This window comes from Tamandua tetradactyla, chromosome 2, assembly GCF_023851605.1.
Source record: "Tamandua tetradactyla isolate mTamTet1 chromosome 2, mTamTet1.pri, whole genome shotgun sequence".
NCBI lineage: Eukaryota > Metazoa > Chordata > Mammalia > Pilosa > Myrmecophagidae > Tamandua > Tamandua tetradactyla.
Window position 1 is genome coordinate 222,805,658 of NC_135328.1, and position 12,192 is coordinate 222,817,849.

At 59.0% G+C, this 12,192-nt stretch overlaps 1 protein-coding gene across 4 annotated transcripts in view; it reads right to left on the minus strand.

Annotated features, from left to right (window-relative positions):
• PRKCZ (protein kinase C zeta) overlaps positions 1-12,192 on the minus strand; it is a 116,494-nt gene that overhangs the window by 13,116 nt on the left and 91,186 nt on the right. For 3 of the 4 annotated variants that reach the window (XM_077151554.1, XM_077151553.1, XM_077151555.1), the window contains 7 exons: positions 5,052-5,138; positions 4,111-4,246; positions 3,783-3,870; positions 2,954-3,109; positions 2,012-2,131; positions 1,295-1,374; positions 645-734 (listed from right to left, as the gene is read on the minus strand). In XM_077151554.1, the coding sequence (XP_077007669.1) occupies positions 645-734; positions 1,295-1,374; positions 2,012-2,131; positions 2,954-3,109; positions 3,783-3,870; positions 4,111-4,246; positions 5,052-5,138 (757 nt within the window). The remainder of the gene's footprint in view (positions 1-644; positions 735-1,294; positions 1,375-2,011; positions 2,132-2,953; positions 3,110-3,782; positions 3,871-4,110; positions 4,247-5,051; positions 5,139-12,192) is intronic. The other variant, XM_077151556.1, reaches the window with a different exon arrangement.

Below are 12,192 nucleotides of genomic sequence, written 5' to 3' on the forward strand. Positions count from 1 at the left end.
GTGGCCCGAGCACCAGCCTCTGGGAGAACTGCCGCCCTGGGGATGCCTCCACGCAGACCTGTCGTGCTCCAAAATCCTGAGCCCATTGCTTCCCGTTGCTTAAGCCACCCCCTCTGCACAGTGCTTCAGCAATGAAACGAACATGATAAGGAGTGGAAGCCCTGAGGTCAAGGTGGCTTCCCCAGGGGCACCTGGGCATGCCTGCTGGCCGCATTGCATCACTCACAATGGGTGGCGCCAGGGACGGCGGGTCCCTGCCAAGCAGCCATGGGACCAGACAGACCCTTCTCTGGGCTGTCCCCGTGCGGTTCCCACACTGTAGACCAGTCAGCGTGCTCACAGCCGAGGATGGTCCTTGTGCGGCCTGGGCAGCGGGGCCAGCACAGTTGGGCTGGCCGAGCACAGGCTGTGCAACGCTTCCCCAGAGAGAGCCACTGAGCCCCGTCCTTGGAGATGGCTACCCCACTTCTCCTCGCCCTGTACCCTCAGGTCTGCGTCTCCAAGTCCCCCATCCTGGCCCTCCCCTCCTCCTATGGAACCCTGGAGGGTGGCCCCACAGGAGGACGAGCCGGGCCCCGGGGGCTCCCGCATATGTCCACGCATGTCCAGCACCGCCCCCCCACCGCGGGCGTATGCCAGGTTACCAGGTCCCAGTCAATGCTGCGGAAGAAGGCGTGAGACTTGATGTCTGAAAACCCCACCTGTGGTCGGCAGCCAAGCCTCTCTTTGGGATCCTGCGGGTCAGAGTTCAAAAAAAGGACAAGTCAGGACCCGAGCAAAGGAAACCCTGAGATGCAGCATCAACAAGGAAACCTGGCTTCCCATCCCTGAGACCCGACCGAGAACCAGCTGTTCCTTGACTAAAACTAAAACTTCTCTCTCCTAATATGTTAAGCTTTGTCACTAAACGTTTTTCCAGCATGGCCTCCCCTGGGTGGCGTCGTTAAGTGTGAATAAGAGGTGCTAGCTCAAAGATGCAGGGCTCAAAGGACAAAGCGAAGTCCAGACCTGCTCATTGACATACAGCACTGCGGACACTAAAATAAGCCAGCAGAGTGGGTGAGACCCCAGGCCTCACTCCCCCACGTGGTGGCCGGGCCCCGGGGCCCTGCTCCCACTCCCCCCACCCGTTCCCACTCCCCCACCCCCACCCAGCAGCCGGGCCCCCAGGCCCCACTCCCCCTCCCCCTCCCAGCAGCCGGGCCCCCAGGCCCCACTCCCCCTCCACTGTTGCCTTTGATAAGGCGCGAGGGCCGAGAACGTCCCCAGGTGCCCGCGGGGAGGCCGCACTCGCCTTGTTCAGGAAGCCTTTGAGCACGTGGGAGGCCTTGACGGAGAGGAACCGGGGAATCCGGATGGGTTTCTCCAGGATCACTGCACAGATGGGCCCGGTGAAGAGCTGCCCGTGCCGCTTTCCTCCCCACCGTCCCCTCACACGGCGCTTGGGGCTCTATCCCTGGGGCGTCTGGGTGCCCGGGGGGCCCCACGTGGTGCCCATGAACCCCCTCCCCGCTGCAAGACGCCCCGACACGCGGATGGCCTTGTCCACTCCCCGCAGTTACAGCGGCCGCCGCCAGAGGGCGCCCGCGGGACTCGTGGCCGCCGTGGGCCGCAGCGTTCCCGAGGCAATGGGTTCTGGCCCAGGAGTAGGGTCAGGATGTGGGCTGGACGGGACAGGGGTGCGCTTGGGGGGGGGTGTGCCCCCGGCTGTGCAGAGGGAGTGGGGCCTCCGTCAAAGCAGGGCCTCTGTCCCAGTAGCTGACTTGAGATGCAGCCCCCCCACCAACAGTGTCCCCCGCTGTGGCCTGTTGGTGTGAGAGCTGGAACATGGCCGGGTCAGGCCCTTCCAGAACCGGGAATCATGGGTGTGTTCTTCCTGGCGCTGCAGACAGCCCAGGGACCCCCGGAGCGGCTCAGGGGCACGATGGGGGTGTCTGGACGCAGGAGAAGCCAGGGCATGGGCCGGGCAGCTTCCCGTCCTTCACCCACCCGGGCCGGGAGGCCCACGCACCTTGGAAAAGGTAATCCTCCGTGTTCATGTCGGGGTTGTCGGTGATGACGTCGAAGGGGGAGCGTCCAGCCATCATCTCGAACATGAGGACGCCCAGGGCCCACCAGTCCACGCTGAACCCTGCAGGGCGAGAGGTGCCCATCACGCCTGGGCTGTTGGCAGAGACACCGTCGGCGCAGTGCGATTGTCAACCACGCAGAGCAGGAAGCAGCCACGGTGTGGCTGTAGCACGTTTCCTGGGCCACGGCCGAGGCTGGGCACCCCGACTCTTCAGATGGGTGGAGCGTCTCGTCCCCCGAGGCGGCCTGGCCACTCTGTATCCACTATCTGCGCAGGTTTTCCAGGCCGTGCTGGGCCCGTTCCTTTTGCTTGTGGTCTCCAGACATGAAACCACTGAGGCCAGCGGAGACCTCAGACAACCTCCTCTTCTAGCTCTACAGAGTCCCTTCCTCTCACTGACGTTACCTCCCCTACCCTTCTCTGCCTTTCCTGGTGGCGATCTGTGTTCAGACCTGTCAGGTGCGTCGCAGAGCACCTGCTGCAGGTCTACCCGGGCATGGCGGTCGACGGCCCCCCGCAGCCCGCAGGCTGTCACGGTCCCCGCCGTACGGGGCTCCTTTCCTGGGTGCGCACTAGCCTATTCGGGTCCGCCAACCTGCCGTTCTCCCTTCCCTAGCTACGAGGTGACACTGGTCCCAGGAGCTCTCCAGGTGTCCAGCTCTCCAGGCAGGTGAGTGCCCCGCAGGCCCAGCCCCCGTAACGGCACAGAACACGTGCAGGAGCGTCCCCAGTGTGGTCAGGATTCGGCACTAAAGCCCTCACGACCGTCACATCTCTGTCTGGAACCTGGAGGCAGGCGTTGGGCCGTGCTCCAGCCAGTGGGCCACCCTCCCGCCGAGGAGCAGTGGGCTGGGATATGCCCTTCCTGTCCCTGCTCAGGACCTGCTCCCAGTCCCAGGCAGACAGCACTGCTGGCCGCAGGGGCTCCGGTGGCTTGTCTTGCTTCATGGGGCTTGTCCTCCTTCCCGGGCCTGGGGCCTGTCCGGACTAGCGGGTTGCCCAGTGACCCCTGGGGTGCTGTGAGGGGGCACAGGACTCCTGGGGAGCAAGGGGGAGGGGAGTCAGTGCAGGTATGCACCTGGGTCAGGGCCAAAGAACATGTGTGTGCATGGAAGGATATGTTGGTGTGTGAGTGTACGAATGTGTACAAGTGTGCATGAGCATGTAAGTGTGTACAGTAGTTGCATGAGTATGTGTTTGTGTGTATAAGAAGGTATGAGTTGACTATATGCATACGTGTGAGTATATTTACACGTGTGTTTTGTGCATGTGTATGAGTGAACATGTGAGTGTGTAAGGGTATGTACAGGTTTAGGTGTGTGTGGGACTGAGTGGGTTTTTGGTGTTCAGGTAGAAAGTGTCCCAGGACAGGGCTGTCCCTGGAGGCTCTGTCGGGACATGGCTCCCCCGTCTCCAACCCTGGGGGTCGGTTGTCGGCCCAGCGCCCCTTGCCCAGCCCACCTCCCCCGCCCCTCAGCCCCTGCCCCCTTGCTCACCCCGCCCCCACCCCGCCCCTCAGCCCCCTTGCTCGCCCCGCCCCTCAGCCCCTGCCCCCTTGCTTGGCCCCTTTGCTCCCCGCCCACCCCGCCTCCCCTGCGCTGCCTGGAGGAGGAGGAAAAGCTTCTGGGGCCGGACACGTTCCCGTCTGCCCGTGGCCATGACGGCCGTGGTCCAGCTGCCCCTGGCCTGCTGCCCGTCTGCATGGCCTCACCGTACTCCTCCCCTCGCAGGATTTCCGGGGCGATATAGTTCGGGGTCCCACAGAAAGTGCTCGTCGTGTCTCCAGGGCCCAGGCCTTCCTGTGGGGACAAAGCCCAGTCACCGGGGCAAACGTCCTGCCCAGGCCACAGGAGCCGCCAGGGGCCGGCCCTCGGAACCGGGCTTTGGACACGTAAATGACAGCGTCCGGGGGGTCATGGGGGGGGCCAGTCGGGGGTCACAGGGGCTGAGCCTGGGGGTCATGAGTTCATAGGGACCAAGTCCAGGGGCCGTGAGGTCGTGGGGGCGGAGCTGGGGCCCAGCGAGCAGGGCGGCCTCACCTTGCACATGCCGTAGTCGGTCAGCTTGATGTGGCCGTCGGCGTCCAGCAGAACGTTGTCCAGCTTCAGGTCGCGGTAGATGATGCCGCGCTCGTGCAGGAAGTTCAGGGCCACGCAGATCTCGGCGGCGTAGAACCTGGGGGGACGCCGTCAGCGGGGGGGGGGGAGTGACGTGCCGTCAGCGGGGTGGGGGGAGGCAACGCGCCGTCAGCAAGTGGGGCACGCGTCCTCAGCACGGTCGGGGGGGGGGGAAGCAGGCAACACGAGGCCCCGCCAACGCGGCATGCCCAGGCCTCCGTGCCCACGTCTGGACACGGGCGCAGCTGCCCGCCCTTTCCCCAAGGAGCCCCGGGAGGTTCGAAAGGGGCGTGTGGGGTGCTGGTGAGGGCTGTCCTCCTGACCACGCGCTGCCCCCTGAGGCTCTAAGGCGGCCCCCGGCACGGCACGCACAGCATCCACAAGCGAGGGAGAAGTGACTACGGGAAACTGGGAGAGGGAGGGGCCTGAGCGGTGCTCAGATGGCATCGGGGGCAGGGGGCTGCGGGGGGGGGGGTGGCGCTGGAGCCAGGGGAGGGCAAACGTGCCGGCGTCTCTGAGGAAAGAAAAAGTCAGCACCTGCTAACGCCAAGCAGCCCTCGAGGCCGGCCTGCTGCCCCCGCCCACCCGCCTCCCTAGTCGAGAAGCAGAGGAAACCGAGGCACCACTAGTGTGCACACACACGGTCCTGCACACGCACACACACACAGTCCTGCACACACACACAAAGTCCTGCATGCACGAACACACGCGCACGGTCCTGCTGAGGCCCCACAGCCCCTTGGCGGCAGGGGGACACTGCGCCCTCTCTGCCATTTACCAGACACCTCATTCCCACCCTGCCGATGCATCTGACCTCTGAGCACAGTGTGTCCTGCTGCCTGCTCTGCACAGCCGGCACCCACCTGGCGTGCTCCTCTGGAAGCTTCCGCTGCCGCTGCATGTGGAACATGAGGTCGCCGCCGTTGACGTACTCTATGACCAGGAACAGCCTGGAGGGGAGGAGGAGGCCATGACTCGCTGACAAAAGTTCCAGGCAGAGGAGCCTCAGTCAGCAGGAAGCTGCCCCAGGGTTATGGTGAGTGGCTAAGACGGGCCAGCCTTTGGCCATTGGCCTCACCCTCCTCTGCTCCGGGCACGCTCCTCCTAGGTGGCCAAGGTCAACACCAGGATTCCTTCCCCCTGGGGTCAGGAAGGGAAGGCGGCCCGGGCTGCAAGGGAAAGTCACAGCCAAGGTCAAGCCTGGTCCCAAGCCCATGCGTCCTTCTCGGGAGGAAGCCAGGCCCTGCCCAGAGGCAGCAGCGCAGTTCTGACCTGACCGAGGAAAACCAGACGTGGGAGAGAAACGAGGCAGTGACTCTAGTCCACCCAGTCACCCACCACCAGAGCCACCTGCTTTCAGCTGCCGGTAGCATGGCGGGCACCAGGGCAGGCACATCCTCGGAGGGAGGGGGCGCGGGGGGGGCTGCGGCTCAGCAGGGGGCAGGGACTTGCTATGGAGTGCGCTGGGCCCCTAGAACACGCTCACCCTGAGCCACGCCCGTGACTGAGCTGATTTGAAGGAGGGTCTTGAGGACGCGTTCAGTGAAGATGAGGCCACTGGGGCAGGGAGGGCCCAGCCCCTCCTGACAAGTGTCTTTGCAAGAAGGGGAGACTGGGCACAGACAGACAGACACAGGCGGGAAGACGGCTACAGGACTGAGTGCAAAGACTGTCGGGAACGGCGGGGGCGGAGCCCCTTGCTCCCTGGAGCCTTCAGAGTGTGCCCCCGACCCCATCACACACCGGCCTCCAGCACCAAGACCAGGCGTTCTTCCTGCATGGGGCCACCCAGCCTGCGGGCTCTGTTCCCATGGCCCCAGGGCACGAGTGCTGTTTTGAAAGTGGCCAGGGAAGTCCCCCCCAAGAGGTGTCAGAGCAGAGGCTCGCATGGAGCATGGGAGGGGGCGAGCCAGGAGCCAGGGCCACCCCCAGCAGAGAAGGAGGAAAAGCCAGGAAAGCAGGTGAGCAGGTGCACAGTTAAGGTGGGGTGGTGGGCAAGTGCACGGGCAAGGTGGGGCAGGTGGGCAGGTACACGGGCAAGGTGGGGCAGGTGGGAAGGTGCACGGGCAAGGTGGGGCAGGTGGGAAGGTACACGGGCAAGGTGGGGCAGGTGGGAAGGTGTATGGGCAAGGTGGGGCAGTGGGTGGATGAGGGAAGAGGTGAGGAACCGCCACTGGCCACCAGTCTGAGGAGTGGACCAGCGGGTGGGGACCGTCAGGCAGAGGCAGCAAGAAGAGGCCACGCTCTGAAGTGGACTGGGTGTGAGGTGGGCGAGAGGAGCTAGTGGGACCCTGTGCCAGAGCCCGAGCGAGGGGTCCTGAGGCCACTTCTGGTGTCGGGACAATGCAGGCAGCGGTCCAGAGGGGGAAGGTCAGGAGTTCTGACCTGGCCACCCTGAATATGAGGTACCGGCTGGTCCCCCAAGTAGGGGGGCCACTGGGGTCAGGGGAGAGGTCAGAGCAGGTGGTGGTGTTGGGGTCTCAGGGCCGTGATCATGTGATTGAAAGATTTCGGGCTGGGGGCGCCCTCTAACAGTGGCCCGGGACCCTTCATGTCACAAAGCGGGGCACCGCAGGATTTCGTACACTAGTACGACTTGCCCTGCATTTTAATGAGGTTCAATTTTCAGAAATTAGTTTCACACCCATTTTCCCAGAAACTCCCTGCTGACGGCACTTGAGATTTTCAGGTCAAAAGCCTGTTGCCCAGCGCTGCTTGTTTGCCTCTGGAATATCTGCGGCTCATTAGTGCCTCTTGCAGGGAGGTGAGAGTAAATTAGGGAACGATAAAGCAAACCTGTTAATTTTCCTGGTCCTTGTGAGATCTCCTGGCATTCTGGGGTTTGATATCCCTGATAAAAGGCTTTATAAATGACATGCCCGTTCTCCTGCCAGGCTTGCTCGTGACACATTATCTATGAAGTCTTTGATTATGTATTTGAATTAGAAATAACGCCGAATGAACAACTGCAGGGCTGAAACAAAAGGCTGAAATTGTCAGTGGGGAGTCAGCCACTTCCGTCCCTTGGAAGGTGGGCAGCCCTGTCCTCGGGTCCAGTTCAGTGCCCCTGCACACAAAGACCTGGGAACCTGGCCCTGCCACAGCCGGGCTTTGTGAGTAAAGTTTTATTGGAACCCTCCTCATTCCTGTGGGCTGTGGCAGCTTCCCTGCCTCACGGGCAGAGCTCGGTGATCACAGCAGACCAGGGACACCGGCTTTCCGGCCCTGTGCAGAAAGTGCATGTGGCTCCGAGGAGAAAGATCAGGGACGGGAAGAGCTGCCTCCAGCAGGCACCTGCGCTCAGCTCCCCCCCAGCGGCCCTGCGAGGGGCCCACGAAGTTTCCACGATCCGGGAAGACAGACCTAATCCCCCCAAAAAGTCAAACAATGAAAAAGGTTATTGTTCAAGGCTCCTCAGGTCGCGTCAATTAGCGAGAATTCTGCCCCCACCCTCTGCCAAGGCCCCTCCTCATCTGCCCTGGGGGCGGGGCTCCAGCTGCCCCCCCCCCACAGCACCCCAGGAAAGGCCTCTGGTTCAGGGTCAGGGCGACGCTCTGGACGGGACACAAACCCTGCCCCACCGCGGGGTGGCGGTGTCGGGGCCAGCAATAAACCCGGTGTGGGAAAGCAAGGGCAGCCCCTCCCTGTGGGGGGGCACCGCCGGGGTCCCGCCGGTCCCGTGGGGTCGCTCACTGCGCTGACCAGGCCGCGGCGCATGGGGGGCCTTTCTCATTAAAGCAGCTGTGCAGGGAGCAGCTGGGCACCCCATGGCGTGCAGCTCCTCTCCGGGGGTGACCCCCCCCCCCACTGCTGCCTAAGCCCTACAGAGTACAAGGCCCCCATGGACCAGGGGCTGGGCGGACACCGGGACCCCCCAGTGTCACCCCCCCCACCCCCGCCCTGGCCACGGCAAGCAAGGGAAGAGCAGTGAGGGGCAAATTGTCAGATTAGGTTTCCTCAATAACTAAAAAAGTGCACAGAAAAGAGTCAAACCCAGTAACAATGACTTCATCAGCAACCAGCAGCCAGGAAAGGCCAGACGGAGGCATCGTGCAAAGCAGGGACAGCAGGGCTGCACCGCCCCAGAGGGCTCTCGGGGGCCCCACCATCAGCGTGGGGGGACACTCTGGACAGGGGACACCCACAGGCTGCAGGGCAGGTCCGGCCCCCGGGGCTCAGAGGGGTCCTGTGGTATGTGACGTGGTGGGCCAACAGCCAGGACGAGGACAGGCGCCCAGCCCCGCTGGCCCATCTCCCCACCTGCTGCCTGGGCTGCACTGGCATTTGGAGCCAAGGAGCTGCCTCAGGGACCACGTGGCCCTGATGCCAAGGCCACGCCACTGGACACTGGAGGGCAAGTCTGTTGGTGCCGGCAGGAGCAGCTACGGGCGCAGCCTCAGTGTCCCCTTAGTCGGGCATCGCTCTGGGTCCCCTGCATCCACTCTTCTCATCTGGCCGCAGCTCTAATTCCTTCCCTAATTCCTCCCGGGTGGGGAGACTGAGGCATGGGGAGGTCAAAGGGCTCTGCCAGGTGGCATCTGACCTCAGACCGGAGGCCTGACTCCAGGACCAACTCTCACCCTCACCTCCTATCACACGTGTCCCCAGCTGGACAAGGCAGCAAAGAGCCGCTGAAGAAGGGGTGGCCCAAGGGATGGGAGGACAGGGAGAGGGCTCAGGTCCTGAGGATGAGGAATGAAAATGCGAGTCAGAAACCACAAGTGGAGGACACGGGACTCCAAAGCCAACTTCCCGACTCGACAGGTGAGGGGAGCTGACCACCTCCTGCCCCAGGGATCAGCCAGGCCACTGGGGCGTGGCCCCTGGAAGACTCAGACACAATGGGGGGTGGGGGGGGCAGAGCAAGGGGCCCACACCACCCCAGGCCGCAGCGCTTTCTCGGGGAAGCCAAGAGAAAAACAGTCCAATGCCATTAAAAATGCTCCCAAAATGGAAAGACATGGAATACCCACAAGTCCAACAAAGGCTGTGCACAAATGGGGAGAGCAGATGAAATGTCGACATAAATATCAGCGCAGAAGCCCTACATAAAATATCACAACCTGAATTCAGAGACAACCGTCCCGGAGCCCAGGCGGCCTCAGCTTCGGGTTCTCCCGTAACGAGCACATCGTGTCTGGGGCCCCCAGGGGTAAAACTCTGCACAGCCATCTCCACCAGGGGCATTCAGTGCTCCTTCCTGACAAACACTAGCAAATACTTCACGCCCACTCGATAGTTGTTACTGAGAAAACTGACAATAACAAGCGTTGGGGGGCTGGGGAGGGATGGGAGCCCCCTGCCCCACTGGGGGAGGTAAAATGGTGCAGCCGTTGCGGAACGCGGTTTGGGGGGCTCCTCCCAAACGTATGCCCAGAGCCCCAAATGCCCACGGGAGCTACAAAGCGGGGACAGAGCAGACCCCTGTGCCGGCAGTACGGCCACCGCCGCTGAAGGGCAGAAGCAGCCCAGGAGGGGACGTGGGCCCTACGACGTGGCCGAGCCTTGCCGCCAGCGGACGCACCCCGCACACTCTCCTGTGAGCGATGTGGGCCGGTGGGTCCGGCTGAATGGTCCGAGTTTGGGTTTGGGACGAAGCCACAGTCCTCTCAAGGTACCTGAGGTCACAGAGCTGCCACTTACAATGGCCCGCGTGATCTTTGTTATATTTTGCCACAATCGAAAAAAGGGAACATTTTTATAAGTGGGTAAATTATATCTCAATAAAGCTGTTAAAAATAACTCTGAAACAAGTGTGAACCCGTCCCGCGACGGCACCTCTGAGCCCGCGGGTGCCGTGCCTGCAGCCCCGCTCCGCCCTCGGCCGCCCTGGTCACTCACTTCCGGGTCCCCTGCTGCGGGGCTGCTGGTCTGCCTCGCTTGCTGGGGTGCTGGCTGAGATCCCGCAGGCCCCGCCAGTGCCCGGCAGGGTCAGCCCTGAGGGGCGCGTCCCTGCACCGTCACCGTCACCTCTGCTGGGATGGGGGTTCGGCCCTGTGGGGGGAGGCCCCTGGCCACACCTGTGCTGGTTTGAAAGGATGTAAGAACCCTAGAAAAGCCATGTTTTAATCAAAATCCCATTTCGTAAAGGCAGAATAATCCCTATTCAATACTGTATCTTTGAATCTGTAATTAGATCATCTCCCTGGAGAGATAACCCAATCAAGAGTGGTTGTTAAACTGGATTAGGGGAGATGTGTCTCCACCCATTTGGGTGGGTCTTGATAAGTTTCTGGAGTCCTATAAAAGAGGAAACATTTTGGAGAATGAGAGATTCACAGAGAGCAGAGCAGAACGACATAGCCATGAGAAGCAGAGTCCACCAGCCAGTGACCTTTGGAGATGAAGAAGGAAAACGCCTCCCAGGGATCTTCATGAAACAGGAAGCCAGGAGAGAAAGCTAGCAGATGATGCTGTGTTCACCATGTGCCCTTCCAGCAGAGAGAGAAACTGTGACCGTGTTCGCTGTGTGACTTCTCAGTTGAGAGAGAAACCCTGAACTTCATTGGCCTTCTTCTTTTTTTTTTTATTAATTAAAAAAAAATTAACACAACATTTAGAAATCATTACATTCTACATATGCAATCAGTAATTCTTAATATCATCACATAGATATATGATCATCATTTCTTAGTACATTTGCATCGACTTAGAAACTGAAATAGCAAGACAACAGAAAAAGAAATAAAATGATAATATAGAGAAAAAAATAAAAATACAAAATACATAAAAAAAACTATAGCTCAGATGCAGCTTCATTCAGTGTTTTAACATAATTACATTACAACTAGGTAGTATTGTGCTGTCCATTTCTGAGTTTTTGTATCCAGTCCTGTTGCACAGTCTGTATCCCTTCAGGTCCAATTACCCATTATCTTACCCTATTTCTAAGTCCTGATGGTCTCTGTTACCAATGACATATTCCAAGTTTATTCTCAAATGTCGGTTCACATCAGTGGGACCATACAGTATTTGTCCTTTAGTTTTTGGCTAGACTCACTCAGCATAATGTTCTCTAGGTCCATCCATGTTATTACATGCTTCATAAGTTTATTCTGTCTTAAAGCTGCATAATATTCCATCGTATGTATATACCACAGTTTGTTTAGCTACTCGTCTGTTGATGGACATTTTGGCTGTTTCCATCTCTTTGTAATTGTAAATAATGCTGCTATAAACATTGGTGTGCAAATGTCCGTTTGTGTCTTTGCCCTTAAGTCCTTTGAGTAGATACCTAGCAATGGTATTGCTGGGTCATATGGCAATTCTATATTCAGCTTTTTGAGGAACCGCCAAACTGCCTTCCACAGTGGTTGCACCATTTGACATTCCCACCAACAGTGGATAAGTGTGCCGCTTTCTCCACATCCTCTCCAGCACTTGTCATTTTCTGTTTTGTTGATAATGGCGATTCTGGTGGGTGTGAGATATATCTCATTGTGGTTTTGATTTGCATTTCTCTAATGGCCAGGGACATTGAGCATCTCTTCATGTGCCTTTGGCCATTTGTATTTCCTCTTCTGAGAGGTGTCTGTTCAAGTCTTTTTCCCATTTTGTAATTGGGTTGGCTGTCTTTTTGTTGTTGAGTTAAACAATCTCTTTATAAATTGTGGATACTAGACCTTTATCTGATATGTCGTTTCCAAATATTGTCTCCCATTGTGTAGGCTGTCTTTCTACTTTCTTGATGAAGTTCTTTGATGCACAAAAGTGTTGAATTTTGAGGAGTCCCCATTTATTTATTTCTTTCTTCAGTGCTCTTGCTTTAGGTTTAAGGTCCATAAAACCGCCAACTGTAAGATTCATAAGATATCTCCCTACCTTTTCCTCTGACTGTTTTATGGTCTTAGACCTAATGTTTAGATCTTTGATCCATTTTGAGTTAACTTTTGTATAGGGTGTGAGATACGGGTCCTCTTTCATTCTTTTGCATATGGATATCCAGTTCTCTAGGCACCACCATTTATTGAAGAGACTGTTCTGTCCCAGGTGAGTTGGCTTGAC